We start from the raw sequence: 16090 nt of genomic DNA, 5'->3' as shown, positions 1-16090 counted from the left end.
GTAGCAAAACAAAACAAAATAAAACCCTCCCTTGTCTTCTACAACAGTGGTTCTTAACCTTTTCTTCACCATGGACCCCTTTTAAATACCTTTTATGGCCCAGGATCATGGCCCCGGACTCCCAAGACATGACTCAAGATTGAAATCACAACATTTCTTCATGGACCCCCATGTGACAACATCGCAGCCCCCCCCCAGAGGTCTGTGGACCACAGGTTGAGAACCACTGCTTTACACAAAAGGGAAAGAGGGGAACGAAAATAAAGAACAACATTAAAACTGAATAGCATGGCAACTGAGAGAGTATCATCAACTTTACAATGTCTTTTGGAGCAGAAAGATTGAATATGTAAAAAAAAGTTTGTTTTAAACTTGGAAAACTATCAGCCAGACAAGGAGGAGTGATCAAGCAGGGAATTAGCCTTGAGTCATTACACAGTTGCAAGAGACTTAGGACTGGCATCCCCTAAGTTCCATGGAACATTATCTATTTGTTCCCAAGGAAAGGTGAGTAGTCTGGGAGATTCTTGTACTATAGCTAGGAAGCAATAAAGTAGTCAACTTGAACCTTTTACATATGGATCTCGTTGCTTGTGCCTGACATAAGCTTACAAACGAATGGATACATTTCATTCCACAGAATATATGGATGCTCATTTTGCATAGTCTCTGTTTCCTATTTTTGAATGGAGGCCTTTTCCTTACAATGTTTATTGCTAAATTTAAATATTTGGAGGGCAGCTGCATGCTATTTTCAATAGTTGCTGATAGGAGCTAAATAAGAGTCCACCATACCCCTCCTGTATTTTCTCCCTTTTGAATCTACAACTCTGCAAATTCAGGGGAAAAGGGAATTACCATAATAGAATGAGATATTCTTGGGGTTTTTTTTGCTGCTTAATAATATTTCAACCATGAAAGTAATTTTGCATGGAACTGCGGGGAAAGAAACATGAGAGCTGGAAAAAAAACCCTTCTCTAGAATAACTTCAAATAAAAATATTGTCAAACGTTCCAAATGAAGGGTTGGGTGAGTTACTGAGTTAATGGACTTTTCAAGGGGTTATTTGGGGGAAAATGTGGAATATTTTTCCAAAATAGGCTTATGGGCCTTGTGATATATAATACTGCTGATGATAGGTTTTTTTAAATTATTAAAAAGAAGACGAAGGCTACCCTGTGGGACTTTCTGCCTGCAGCCTGTGGCCTTTAAAACTTCCCTAATTTGGGGTTGGGGAGGAGGGGAAATCCCCAATAATTTGTTTCCTGTGATCTTTAAAGGCTGCTAGACAGCATCTCTTTCACTTCTCATGGCCTTCATCTGAAAAGAACCAAGATCGCCCCTTCTGTTGAGCATTCATGGCATCAATGCGCTGCTATCAGCTTGTCTTCCTAACTCAAAGTAAATAGTTTGCTTTTCAATGTTTTATTGCTCTCTGCCACTTCATACATCTTCAGGATCTTTCTTTATTTTTTTTTAAAAAATATCTTTCCTTTGGAAAATCATTCTAAAGCTGTTCATTTTTAGTGTCTTTTTTTCTGGTATGTTTTGTTTTTCAGTCTGGTGTGGGCTTCATGCAGTAGCTGATGTCCCACAAGAAGTTGAGGCAACATGTAATGAAGATGCTTTTCTCCCTTGCAAGGTTTCCCAGGATCTGCAGCTCACAACAGGAACAATCTCCTGGTATAAGGTAAAAATCCTGCAAGTCACTTCCTTGTCATTTCCCACACCTGTGCAGATTCTGTTTTGTGCCTAAATGGATCTATGATGCCATACTGAAAAATATGTTGCCATAATCATATGGATGGCTGCAATTGCTTCTGTGCATGTATTGCATTATTAGCTACATGAGTGTTTATCTGAAAATGGTTAAATCAGGGGTGTCAAACTCAATTTCATTGAGGGCCGCATCAGCATTGTGGTTGCCCTCAGGGAGCCGGGTGGGTATGGTCAGGGTGGGCGTGGCCTACTGGGTGGGCGTGGCTAGAGTGCATATGGCCTACTGGGTGGGCGTGGCCAGCTCTACATCCTTCGCATCAAGGGTGCCTATGGGGGCCTGGGCAGGATTGGGACAGATCTGAGGGTCTCTGGCAGAAGGAGGGTCTCTGGGCCAGGGCCAAGGCAGTGGGGGCCGTTCCCTCACTGTTTCCAGGATGGCTTCGCGGGCCACATGAAACCACTTTGTGGGCCGGATCTGGCCCCCGGGCCTTGTGTTTGACATGTCTGGGTTAAATAATACTCTGATGAGTGGGCATGCATGCATATTAGGAAGAACAACGTCTAATACAGATAGCCCTCTACTTACAGCAGTTCATTTAGTGATCAAAGTTACATTGAAAAATGTGACTTATGACCGTTGTTGCAGCATCCCCACGGTCATGGGATCAAAATTGAGATGCTTGGCCACTGACTCATATTTACGAGGGTTGCAGTGTCCTGGGGTCACGTGGTCACCTTTTGTGACCTTCTGACGAGCAAAGTCCATGGGGAAGCCAGATTCACTTAACAACCGTGTTACTAACTTAACAACTGCAGTGATTCACTTAACAATTTTGTGGCAAGAAAGGTTGTAAAGTGGGACAAAATTCACTTAACAACTGTCTCACTTAGCAAGAGAAATTTTGGGCTCAACTGTGGTCATAAGTTGAGGACTGCCTGTATTCTACTAATACAGTTTGCAGGCCGTAATTCCCCACACCTGGGGGTCTGCGGGTTGATGACTAGAGCTTTTGGAGATGAAAACAAAATTATGCTGTGAGATCCTGACATGCAGGGCATGGAATGCATTTGCCTCTTTTTTCTCTATATCGGTTCATAACAGCTGGAATAATACTCCACATTACTCTTCTCTCTCTCTCTCTCTCTCTTGCATTATTTTTTTTTAAATCAGTGAAATTGTTTTAAGAGCAGGCAGCACTGAGCTGCAAAAATGATAGAATGCAGTCAGGCAAGGAAGCAAATAGTATAGAATTAATCACTTAAAAAAAACTATTAAGAGTCTAATCAATAAGCAGTGTATTAAGCCCTCTAGGGGGACTATTAAATAATAATTCCAACAAATTGTATGACATTTTGCACTGTAAAGTTCAAACAGCTCTCAGGTTAAGTCACAAGTACGGGATAATTCTGAACCGTGTAGTAAATACCAACAATTAACCTTTGACTTTGCTGCTTAAGAATTACCAGAATAATGTGACTCTGCAGGGTGTACTTGCTCTTTGTGTCAAATTAATGATCACACTGTAACAAAAACAAGATTTTCCAGCTTGTTGGGTGATACATTGTTAAAAAGTTGCTTTCCTATCTAAAACAACAATAACCCATTAACTAGAAATCATATGTTAAAGGCTCATCCTAAAACTGACTTTAAAAAAAAGTTGGAATTCATCTAAACAAATAACAAAGGATACAAAATCCAAACGAATGAAAATGCTGCAATTTTTCTTTCAGAAATAATAAGATGTATACTGTATATGTACAGGTAGTTATACCTATGAAAGATGTTGTGTTAAATACACATCAACTTACCTTAACATATAATAGGGTCACAGTGATCCAGGCTAATTTTCAAAAGGGTAACCATGTTATCAACTAACAACTAACATCCAGTAGGAGATATAGGAATATAGCCAGCCGTACCAACAGGCTGAAAAATAGCTTTTATCCATGGGCTGTTAGGCTTTTAAATGGGACATAATCTTATGCAGAATTGACTTGGGAGGCCGGTGTGTGGTGTAGTTGGTTCACATGGTGTGGTGGGATGGGGGGTTTGTTGTCACTGTGTGTTGGGGGGCGAGAGCACGGGGGGAGGCTCAGCTAATCTCAATGTACACATGTTGTACTTTGACAATAAAGGTTTATTATTATTTATTATATTATATAATGATTTGTAATGTATTGTATCCCTTTAAATGTGTAATGATTGGCCAATGCTGTGTTCTTTCAACGGCCATAAGAGGGAGCTAGATACATAGCTTCTCTCTGTGTGTGTTAGTTACTTTGTTACGTTGTTTGCTGATTATTGTTGATTGTGGTTTTGCTACTGTTTGCTAAACCCGAAGAACTGTGTTTTTGACATTGGAACTGGTAAGACGACTTTGTATTGGATAACTCTCGAACTGTTGATATCTTCTCTGTACCCGTGTATGACCTGGACTGTTTATTCTTGACTTGTGCTACTCCTAAAAGTAAAGTTTTTTTTCCCTTTTTTTTTTACACACCTCAGTGTATCAGTGTGGTTGCTGTGCAAAACCTGACTACTCTCAGTACCACTTCTTCTGTGCATTCTCCTTGTTGGCTCAGGAGATATGCTGCACAAACTCTGTCAAGCTGAAATGTACCGAGTGTGATGCTGCTAATTCTTATTAATCGCGAAGACATTCTGGGAGAACCATATTTTCAACTGTTTCTGGAAAGTCATGAGGTCGTTCTTGCCTCACGGGGAGCAATTCCAAAACAAGGGCTGCTGCAAAAAGTGAGCCTGAGGGATCACTTCTCCCATTTAATCTGATAGGTGAGGACTCTCACCAAGCTTCCCAACTGGTTAGTAGGACTCCTTAGGAAAGGTAGTCCCAAAGAAATGCACGCACTGAGCCATATAGGTAGCAGTGTTGTGTTTCAGCAGTATTTCAATGTCTCTAGGAAGGGTGATTGTGGGTCAGGTTCAAAGAATTTGTGACTGACTGAGGGTGTATCTAGGGTCTGAAAAGAGACAAGAAGATGCCACTTTCCCATCTACTGTGAATCATATCCCAACTTAATTTGAAAACATTATTTTAGGTGCAATGAACTAATCATCTGCTGAAGTAACAACAGTGAAAATAAATATGACCAACATACTGGGGCATTTCAGATGTCTTAGACCAATTTCCATAATTATCAAGCTAGCATGAATACCAGACTGGGGAAAGCTGATGGTTGTAACACTAAAGACCAAGACACAGAGAGAAAAGAGATGTCTACATACTGGTCTCCACTCTGTCATGGTCAACAGATGAACACCTACTATAATTTGCTGTAATTGGGGAAATGGGATGAGAACTTTAAAATACCATGAAACAATTGATGCCAGATTGAATATATGATTAATTTAATGCAATGGTTCTGCAAAATGAGCAGTTAAATCCAACTTTTTCATATGGAAAAATTGTCAAGGTTTATGCTTTGGGATTATTTGGTTTGCTAAAGGAGATTTCAACAACCACAACAAATTCAATTTGTTTGACTGCAAAGAATTTTCTTGACAGGTTTTTTTAAAAAAAACACTGGTGTTTTTAAACACAACAGGCGAATAATAATTATAAACAATGAATATCTGGGGAATACTTAAAAGATAATTGCATTTATTACAGCATAAAAGATAACAGATACAGTCTGGCGTCATCAGATACTGTAGTTGTTACTGCATAAGATTATGTCCCATTTAAAAGCCTAACAGCCCATGGATAAAAGCTATTTTTCAGCCTGTTGGTACGGCTGGCTATATTCCTATATCTCCTACTGGATGGTAGGAGAGTAAAGAGATACCGTCCAGGGTGTGAGTCATCCCTGAGAATCTTCCTCACTCTTCCAAGGCAACGAGCCCTGGCGATGTCATCCAGTGGTGTCAGGGAACAGCCCACAATGTCTTGTGCTGTGCTCACTACCCTCTGTAATACTTTCCTGTCCGCGGCTGTCAGACCAGCATACCAAACCACAATACCATACGAGAGGACGCTCTCTATAGTAGACCGGTAAAAGAGGGTCATTAGCTGTTGTTCTACCCTGTTCTTCCGCAAGACCCTAAGAAAGTGAAGCCTCTGTTGGGCCTTTCTAGCCACCTGAGTTGTGTTAACTTTCCAGGTCAGATCTTCACAGAGGTAGACTCCCAGAAATTTAAAGGAGGAAAATCTCTCTACACAGTTCTCTCTGATGTAAAGTGGGGCAGGTTCCTCCTTTTTTCTCCGGAAGTCTAACACCATCTCTTTCGTCTTGCCGATGTTTAGGTGCAAGTTACTACACCATATGGATAGTTTTTGTACCTCCGTCCTATATGCTGTCTCATCCCCACCTGTAATAAGACCCACCACAGTTGTATCATCTGCGAACTTGATTATCACAGTGGATGGGTCAGATGATACACAATCATAAGTATATAAAGAGTACAGGTAGGGGCTAAGCACACAGCCCTGTGGCGTGCCAGTGCAAAGCTTCAGGGGGGTGGACAAAGCAGAGCTGACCCTCACTGTTTGTAACCGATCCCTATATATTGCCAACCCAACCAGTTAGGCTGTAATCATATGACTAACACAGCTTATTATACTTGTTATTTATTAGATGTACTGTAGAGCCCACCTTTATAATTCAAGGCAACACATATTTGCAACCTCCTGTTTGCTCCACAATAATTAGATGTGGATTTACTATATTTAGTTTGCATTGTGGTTCATATGTAAATTCGAAAACCTGCCTAAAGTGGGTTTGGTGTTAGGTGGTACACAAATCCCATCCGATAAACAAACATGAACTCACCTAGTCAGTTTCCACCACTCAGTCTGCTTAAATCTGAGTCCATTTATTTGTATGCATTTATCTGATGGTTTGCAAAGAAATGCTACAGTGTAGAAACGAAAGTTATGTGAGAGAAGCTCAGTTGTGAAAAATGTAAACAAAAGCATCACAATCTTCTAAAAGCTTTCCAATTACGTTAGCTCCTTGGTGGAACGCTAATACGGCAGCGGTTTAGTCCCTGGGTGCTTTTCCAATAGCTGTATCATGGTTCCATGTTTTTGTGGAGATTGGATCAATGGCAGGGTGAGTTAAGTTCTAAATATATAGGAAGAGACAAATTCCAGGAACCAAATATTGAATCCTTTGCAGGGATTGTGTGGGAGGGATGGAGAGGAGAAGGAGAAGAGAAAGTAATGACTGGGAGATGAGTAAGACAAGAGTCCCTACTAATGGAAAAAACATCTGCAGATCTGCAATTCAAAGAAACACGTGAACTTTCCTGTGATTCAAATAACCAGAAGAGAGTCAGAATAAATTAGTTAAGCTCTCCAAAACAGATAATATTGGGAGATGTATATTCTAAAAACTTGCTTAAATTTGATAATCTGGAATGTTTTCCCTCTCCTTCTCCTTCTCCCCTCCACCCCTCCCACCCAAGCCTGCAAAGGTGTAAAAGGTGATGTATATTATCTCAGCCATGGAATGGAACTTACCCCAAAGTCAGTGAAATGGCTGTTTTCCCACCTCTGTAAACAGCAGCCAGTAGTGTAAAGTTCAGGTTAGTGAATTCATCTCATAATGACCTCATAAGCAGGTGGTTACAGCAAATCAGTAGGAGAGTGAGGGCATCTCCATGAACTTCACGGAGTGTACGACTATGGAGATTCTCAGTCATCCAGGTCATGGTTGTCCCAAAGATGCTTTTTCGAAAGGCAACTGGAGTTCCTTGTTTTTCTTTTGAAAACGTTTTGCTTCTCATCCAAAAGGCTTCTTCAGCTCTGACTGGATGGTCGGGAATGGAAAGATTCACATTCCTTGCAAACAGCTGGTCATTTGCATGTCAGACATGCAGACATGTCAAACTCGCAACGTCACGTGACGTCACACAATGTATCGGAGCTTTTTTCCCATTGCCGGCAATGGGGTGGGTGCGGTTTCCTGATGACGTGTCCGGACCGCAGGCAAGCAGTTTGACACCCCTGTTTTAGAGAGTCCACTGAGGTCACCTGGAGGTTTATCTGTGTTGTTAGGGTCACCTGAGTAGTGCAAATGGGTGTGGAGCCTTCTTGGAACTGCTGAAAGGAGTGTGTTGTGGAGTGAAGATAGATCAGAGGTCTTCAAACTCGGCCCTTTTATGACTCATGGACTTCAACTCCCAGAATTTCTCAGCCAGGCATGCTGGCTGAGGAATTCTGGGAGTTGAAGTCCATGAGTCATAAAAGGGCCGATTTTGAAGACCCCTGAGATAGATGATGTCATATCCCCCCTCCTATGTTGAGAGAGGGCTGTTCAATTTCGACAGCGGTTCCTCTTTGTCTAAAATGTGGATTTTGGTGTCTTCGAAAGAGTGGCCTTTGTCTTTTAAATGCAGATGGACTGCTGAATCTTGTCCTGATGGATTTGTTCTCCTATGTTGTGCCATGAGTTTATGAAGTGGTTGTTTTGTTTCCTCAATGTGCACATCTCCACATGGCTCACTGCATTGTGCTGCATATATCAGATTGCTTAGTTTATGTCAGGGTGTTTTATCCTTGGAGTGGACAACTTCTGCCTTAGTGTATTCTTGGGTTTAAAGTATGCATGTGTGTTGTGTTGGCTGAAGATCCTGCTGAGTGTAGGAGGATATTCATGGAGCGTAGGATTGTCTTCCTAGACATTATGCCCAAATGGTTTCTTATTTCAGATTAAGTGACTGAAAAAATAAAGTATCAGGATGGGAATATTGAAATGAGGCACTCTGGATCAGCAGGAGAAATAATTTGTTTGCATTCTGTCTAGCTGGCTTCTGAAAAATTGATTGATGACATAGACAAGTGATGGTTCTGTGCAACTTATTGAACTGGATATTGAACAATATTAGGACTGATAATAAATATACATTTAATAGCGGCAATTTTTCATGGCAGAATGTTTGGCTGTCAATACTTTAGCTATAGTGGGATGTAAAATTTTGTAATTTGTTAAAACTAATTATTTTTCTTGATTATAATTATTAAATATTAATATGGTTTATATACAAACAGTTTAGGTTCTTTTTCTCCCTAGGGACCTCACAGAAATTTATCAGAGAAAAACTTTAACCATTTTATAAGACTCCTCATAAATCCTAAAGGATAACAAAAATACAAAAAACACTTTTTCTTTTAAAAAGCCATTTTATACTCTGTGATTTTTTAGTATACTATTCTTTTACATACACACACATATACACACACACACATACAACATATCTCAGAGAAGAAGAAAAAAACCCCAGCACCTAAAAGTTATAATACAGAAAGAGTGGATATAATACAGTTTCTAATGAACAATTTCAGCATATAAAAAAAACAACAACAGCTTTTCCTTGTAAAAAATCTAGGCAAAAATGAATCATCCTGTCAAACCAAGATATGACCACTAGATGTCCCCACAGGCAAATGTTATTAAATAGCTCTGAAAGAATTTATCCTAAAAGGAAAAAATAAGTGTATTGCATTTATATTTTTGAAGAATTTTTGCTGTAAGGGACACTTGCCTTATGTCACTTTTTTTTGGTCGGTCATTTTTTTACGATGGTACAGTAGTACCAGTTTGCATATGTTACCTGTATAACTTGTTTCCTGTATACAGTGGATTTAGCAGATTACCAAAGCAGATTATTTAATCATTACAATAGGCTTCCTATCTTAAAGTTTACTTGTCTAATTCTAATATGGCTTTTTTGCCCCTGCTTCATCTGAGCCACCCCATTCTTTCACCAGGACTATCCAAATGGATAGTATAAAATGTATTAAAAATTGATCAAATTGGAGCCAGACTTAGATGAAACAACACCACAGGCACAAAGCATTTCAGGCAGGTGCCCCTCATTCTTGCTCACTGCTCATTCTCATAATCAGCAATAACATCAATTTAAAGCTGCATTAGCAGCAATAAACAGTTCCACCCCAGGATTCTGTGGTGACTTGAAAGCAGCTCTGGGGTCTGTCTGATTCTACAATGTCAGCAGAGTTGGAAGTTGAATCTTTTATTTCCAGCTGAAATTACAGCAAAACTATGGTTTGCTTTTGCAACACTTTGAACCTTTCCCCTCTTGCATTGATTGATCCATGGTAAAAAATTGTTTTGGCAATATTTTTTTGCTTTTGACATGCTATTTTCCAACTGCTTGAGATAGCACAATATAGAAATATAAGTTGCTCTGTCTATGGAGCTGGTCTCTAATCAGTGCGTGATATCCTTCTGAAACTTTAATAATGGCAAGTGAAGGTCCAGTAATTGGTGAATTTCCTTCACTGCAGGAAAAGCTTTCATTCTACCCTGGGTGAACTTTAAGGTGGCAGATTTAGCCATTGACACAACCCCTGAATTCTAAGAACTGCTGTAGCAATCTGTTGAATGCTGTATTTTGCTTTATAAAGGGCCTTTCTAAAACAATATAGCAGATAAACCTGGGAGACCAGGATCTCTGTGCAGTGAGTTGCCTGTCAGACCATGAAGAATTATACAGGAATCTGATTCTCAGGTTGCAGTATAGAGACCCATAGCTATCACTAAAGCAACAAGTGCTAGGGGAAGTGACACACCAGGATTTCTTTAAAGAAACCTGTCTGTCTAAAACAATCTTCCTATGATGGCTTTCCTCTACAAATCTTGCTGTGTTGCTCCTGTCCTTGTATCATGACGTTTTAGCAGCACAAACCAAAATGGCCATGAGCCACATTCACTGGCTAAGGGACAAAGGCCATTCATAAAGAAGAACCCCACATCACATCAAGAAAATCTGAAATAAAACAGCTCTGGCTATGGGCTGTAGTTTGATTGACTGATATATTGAAATTTAGATGAGAGGAAAGCTGTGTTATATAGATCAGGGGTCTCCACCCTATGGCACCTCTCCATGGCCTGTTAGGAAATGGGCCTACAGCTGGAAGAGAGTGGCGAGCGAGCAAGCGAAACGAAACCGACTTCCACGAAACTGGTCCCTGGTGCCAAAAAGGTTGGGGACCACTGATATAGATCCATCCTTGATTAACGGAATCAAAGTATAGGACATATGTGGTTGTATTCTCAGCTCCCTTTGTGACTTTTATCTGTTGTTTTTTTTAAAACTTTATTCTACTTGGGTTATGACAGAATAGGATATAGGAAGAGAGGTATAGGAAAGAGCATAAAGTTGCAGTCAGACCTATCCCATTTCTGCAGCATGGCTATGATAGGTAGGTGCAGGGCTTTTTTTCTCATAGAATGCTCAGAACGGAGTTCCGGCACCTTTTTTGGATGGAACCTTGTAGGGTAGGCAAGGCAGGTTGTATGACCTGTGTGAGTTCCGGCACCTTTTTCTTTTACAAAAAAAGCACTGGGTAGGTGTTTTCCCACAGGCTAATAACATTCAGAAGGAGGAAGACAGCAAAAGCATTGAAATCTACCCATTACTTTCTTTCATCTGGCCCTGGTACTTCAGATGCTCAGGCTGGTGGCACGGAAAAGTCAGCTTGGTACTCTTTCTGAGGATGTGAAGAAGTGGTATTGGTATAATTAGAGGTACAAACCAGAAATTTTTAATGTTAATTGAGAATTAATATAGGTGACCGATGGTGCTGAAGTTTAAGATAGATGAGATTTTAAAGGCAAATCTTCAAACTGTAGCACAACTAAACCCTGTAATATGATGTTTAAATTAATGTTTAAATTTAAATTAAAGTCTGGAGCCTTCTGGATGCTTGCTGGAATTCTGGGTGTTGCAGTCCAAACACCTAGGAAGGGCAGCAGAGTGGGAAGGCTGCTGTAATGGTTTAGCACTGGCGTAGAAATACTTTCACATAGTTGCAATCAAAACTCTCTATGTTAATTTGTCATTATTTTATAGATTGATGAAAACAACAAAGGACTGAAGGATGTGGAATATAATAAAGAACATGCATATTCAAGAGGATTTAACGACTCCTTAGAGATTTCTAACAGCACCTGGCATTTTCTGAAGATTAAACATGCTACACACTTCAGTAGTGGAACTTATAAATGTATCTTACTGGCACCAGTCAGAAAATACAACCAAAGTACAGTTACACTCAGAGTAATAGGTATGGTATACTTGTTTGCCAATCTCTCTCTTTTTCTTTTCTTGCAGTTGGAACTTTCAAAGGACTTTAATGCAAAGATTATTGTTTTGCCTTGCAGGCTGTCCTGAGGAATTGCAAAATCTGAAACTCAAAAAGTACACAACAGAACTTGTCTTGTTGAGCTGTATTGGGAGCTTCTATTTGTTACTTATCATCCTTACTTGTGTAAGTGTTTTCCACTTCATTCTACTATAGGATTCTATTTACTGGCATTCCTGCATAACAAGAAAATGCAGATATATTGGCACGTTCACTTTCTCCTGTTGATTACCTCGCTTCACTCCCAGTCCTTCAGGATTTAGAGGATTAATTTCTGAAGGAAGTTTCTAGCATGATTGTGGAGCCTGATTATGTTGTTCAGTGAAGAAATATTGGTTGTAAGGAAGACATACACAAACACAGGACATTGGAAGTTCATTGACCAAGATGTTAAGCTTCTGTGCAGGGCAAGGGGGGGGGGAGAGAGACATGATTGCAGATAACGATCAGTTTTATATGGAGCTGAAATGGTCAAGCTAATCACAGAAGGGTGAAAAATACCTCCAAGGAAACAGACTGCCTGCATAAGTAGTGAAGTGCAGCTGAGGTTCCTGATGTATTAACAGTGTCAATAACACTGAAAGTTACAGTAGTGGCCAAAATTGTGGAAACTATTTGGGAAAAGTGTACAGTAGAAATGCCACCTTTGGTTAAGTTTCTACCAATTTTTCTTCTAATTTCTTTATAACTGTAGCCTTGTTCTTTAACAATACTAGTTTACATCACTTTCTGGGCAACCAGTCAACTCTTTACACCATTACTTTAATTTTATTACGGTACATTTTACAAGCTCACTAAATGAAAGGGAAAAAAAAACCCAACCAACTTGATAGCGATCACATAACACACTGACAAATGTCCTCCTCTCAGCTTCAGTACATGACACCCATAACTGAATCCTACTGTGATCTGATTGGCTCATTGCCAAAACAAGATGACACCTGATTGGCTCTCTAAACACTCATGCTCATTGGCTACAATCAGATGAAGGAAAGCTACCTAATATCAACCTACAGTAAGCAAGTTGTGCTTCCTTTTTCTGGTTATTTGGCTATAACTTTTCATAGAATACAGTACAGATAATTGAACAAATTATGTTGCATTACATTCTTGATTAAATTATCTTTCCATTGATATATAATTTTATGGTACTACTCCCCCCCCAAAACAGTGGTGTTATTAGCCATCAAACTTCAAAAATACACTTTCCCCAAAAGTTTTCCACAATTTTGGCCACTACTGTACACAGGGCACAATACTTTGGGCTATAAAATACATTGAGTTAGGGCAGGGGTAGGCAACCTTGGCTCTTTAATGACTTGTGGACTTCAACTCCCAGAAATCCTGAGACAGCCACGCTGGCTCAGGAATTCTGGGAGTTGAAGTCCACGAGTCATAAAAGAGCCAAGGTTGCTTACCCCTGAGTTAGGGGAACAGTTTCTGCCTAGTGAAAATTGCCAATAACAAAGCTATTCTGGTCATGGAGTAAACACACACACACAAACACACACATGGAAAGCCTTTATGGGTTCCTAATCAATTTTCTTCAGCAAGGGGTTGCCATTTCTTTCTTGCTAGGCCTGAGACAAAGTGATTGGCCCAAAGTCACCCAGTTGACTCTCATTGCCTAAGGCAGAACTAGAGCTCCCAGTCTCCCAGTTTCTAGACTGAGGCTTCTATACCAAACTGGCTGTCGTGTGTAATTTTTGCCTTTGCTTCATTATCATGTTCGTTGGCATAAATCAAACATTATCTGCCGAGGAGATAATTTATCTTAGCTAAAATCTGCCTCTCTTTGGTCTAGTAAGAAGCAGTTACATGTCTGCATTTTGGTATCATCAATCTTTAGTTTTAATTTGTGCCATTCAATATAAGACTTGGTTTGATAAATGGTGAAGGAAATTGCTTAATTGAAACACAGGAAAACAGAACAGAAAAATATTTTTTTTTGCTCTCTTGCCTGAAAATAATTGAGATTATTTCTATGGGAATTATTTGTTTCTCCAGTTTTTTTTTAAAAACACCTAAACTTTATTCGAGGTAGAAATGTAATGGGATTTCTAAATTGAAGAAAGCTGAGACTTATGCTAGAAATGACTAGTTCAAGAAAAAAAAATGTAGGGTAGATTTCTTCTGTTAATAAACCCTTTCCTGCACAAAATTAACTTACATTAGGTAGATTTCCAACTGCTTACATTTCAAAAAAGGACATTTAAGACTTTTATTCATTTATTATTTACATTGCCTGCAGACCATTTGTTAAATTTAATAGACATGGTCTACAACAATGATTGGACCCAATAAGATATCAATATTGTTTCAGAAATGAGGATAGTGACATCTAATCCTGGACCAACATATTCACCTTTATGATAAGTCCCCTTTATGAGATGCCTGTCAGATAAATAGACAGGATTGTATATAGGCTTATAAAATAAAAAAAACAACATGAGAGAAGAAGAGGAAACCCACGGAGGGGTGTTTTTTTGGGTTTTCAGATTACTCTTTAAGAATAACATGGTATAATCAGGCCATAGATGACACAACTCGAACTATTAACTTGTGACATACAGTAAGCCTACATGTAGTGAAGATTATTAGCTTAGAGAACTTCCAAATAATGAAGCCTGACTGTCAAGGGCTGGGAAAATCAGGAAATTCAGGCAGTTCAACTGAATATAAAGGTTTGTTGAAAGCTTAAGACCTCTACAGGAATCTGAACTACACATGGTCAAAGCAAATTAAATATGAAATTGATATCAATCAATGGAATTCAAGGTGGGCTGGACTTTGATTTCTTGTGAGTGCAAAGAGACTCCAGACTGATGACGTGCTTGACTCTTCCCTCAGGCTGAGGCTGGCCATCTCCTACACTACAAGTCAAAACCTCCTTCACCTTTCTTCCTTCTTTTCCCTTGTAATATATATTTTTTCCAATGAAATTAGGGAATGGGAAGCTTCTAAATTAGTCACTAACTGAGATATTTGAACTCAAGTTTAACATTTTTGCATCTTTGTTTTGGAATGGGCAAATATTTTTTAAACAATACAATTTTACCTTTAGAGATTAAGGGTTTAATATAAGTTAAGGGATTAAGTTATAAATGCTAATAACTTATGACTTGCTTCTAAATTTATTTAAATTTATGTTTCATGAGCTTTGGACAGTTTGTTTCACATATTTTCTTTTTTCAGACATGCTTAAGAGAGAGAAGATCTGATCATCATAGATCTGAAAAGCAATCTCTACCTTTATAGTACCAGTTGAAAGAATGGTTTCTATTACCCAATATTGAACAACATTGGTAAAGACAATCTTATCAGTTAATTTGATGGTGCTATCAGGGCTCTTTCCTGCTGATTTGGTGGTGCTACAAGAAGCTCATCAATAGTACTATCTCATCAAATAGCTATTGTCACAATACTGTAGATGAAGGATATGAAGTGCATAATTGCCTTAGTCTGGTACTCTTTAGGTTGGAACTACAAGGCCTCACATTTCACGACTGATGAGTATTTTGTGACTCATCAGGATTATCAGATGTAGTTTCAGATCTGTACAAAAATCCAAATGTCCCTCCCCACCAATCATTGACATTTTAAATTTGTGTACATGATTGGTGGCTTTTAATTGTGTCAGGTTCTGGATCCCTCCAATTATGATAGTAAGGCAAACAAGAACTATCACAGCACGAAAAAAACTCAAGCTCAGAAATTACCCAATGACTGAAATCTCAATTCCCTGTATGGATTTGAAATCATTTCTGGCAATGCCCTCTGTATTGTAACATCTACTTAGTAGAGGTAAGAAAAAAATTCAGATAACATTACAGGTATTCCTCATTCAATGACCACTTGTTCAGCAACCGTTCAAAGTTATGATGGCATTGAGCATGGAGACCTACCACAGGTCCTCGTACTTGTGGCCACTGGAGGATTTCCATGGTCAAATGATTGCACATGGCAATCAGCTTGCACTTACAATGGTTGCAGCATCCTGTGTTCACTTGATTGCTGGCTTTGAACAAGCAAAGCATTGGGAAAGCCAGCAGGAGTTCCAAATAGTGATGATGTGACATCTTGCCTAATGACCATGTGGGATTTACTTAATGATAGCAGCTGGAATTGCCAGAACTGCTGTTGTAGCTTGCCATGTTCATGTGATAATGCACTTCCAACTGTGCTGAAATGGTTAATGAAGGAATGGCCAATCCCAATTACTGTTAAGTGAGGACTA

General features: G+C 39.3%; 1 protein-coding gene across 1 annotated transcript; it reads left to right on the top strand.

Annotated features, from left to right (window-relative positions):
* Nucleotides 1-1359: 1359 nt before the first annotated feature.
* Nucleotides 1360-15111, top strand: CD83 (CD83 molecule; the record flags this gene model as incomplete). Its single annotated transcript, XM_083360180.1, has 5 exons — nt 1360-1402; nt 1561-1691; nt 11562-11775; nt 11873-11979; nt 15049-15111. 5 exons carry the CDS (start codon nt 1360-1362, stop codon nt 15109-15111), a joined length of 558 nt encoding a protein of 185 aa, XP_083216306.1.
* Nucleotides 15112-16090: the final 979 nt, after the last annotated feature.

This window comes from Vipera ursinii (assembly GCF_947247035.1).
Source record: "Vipera ursinii genome assembly, chromosome: 3".
Lineage (NCBI taxonomy): Eukaryota > Metazoa > Chordata > Lepidosauria > Squamata > Viperidae > Vipera > Vipera ursinii.
Note: the sequence above shows the minus strand (reverse complement) of the source record. Positions and strands in the feature narration are given on the sequence as shown.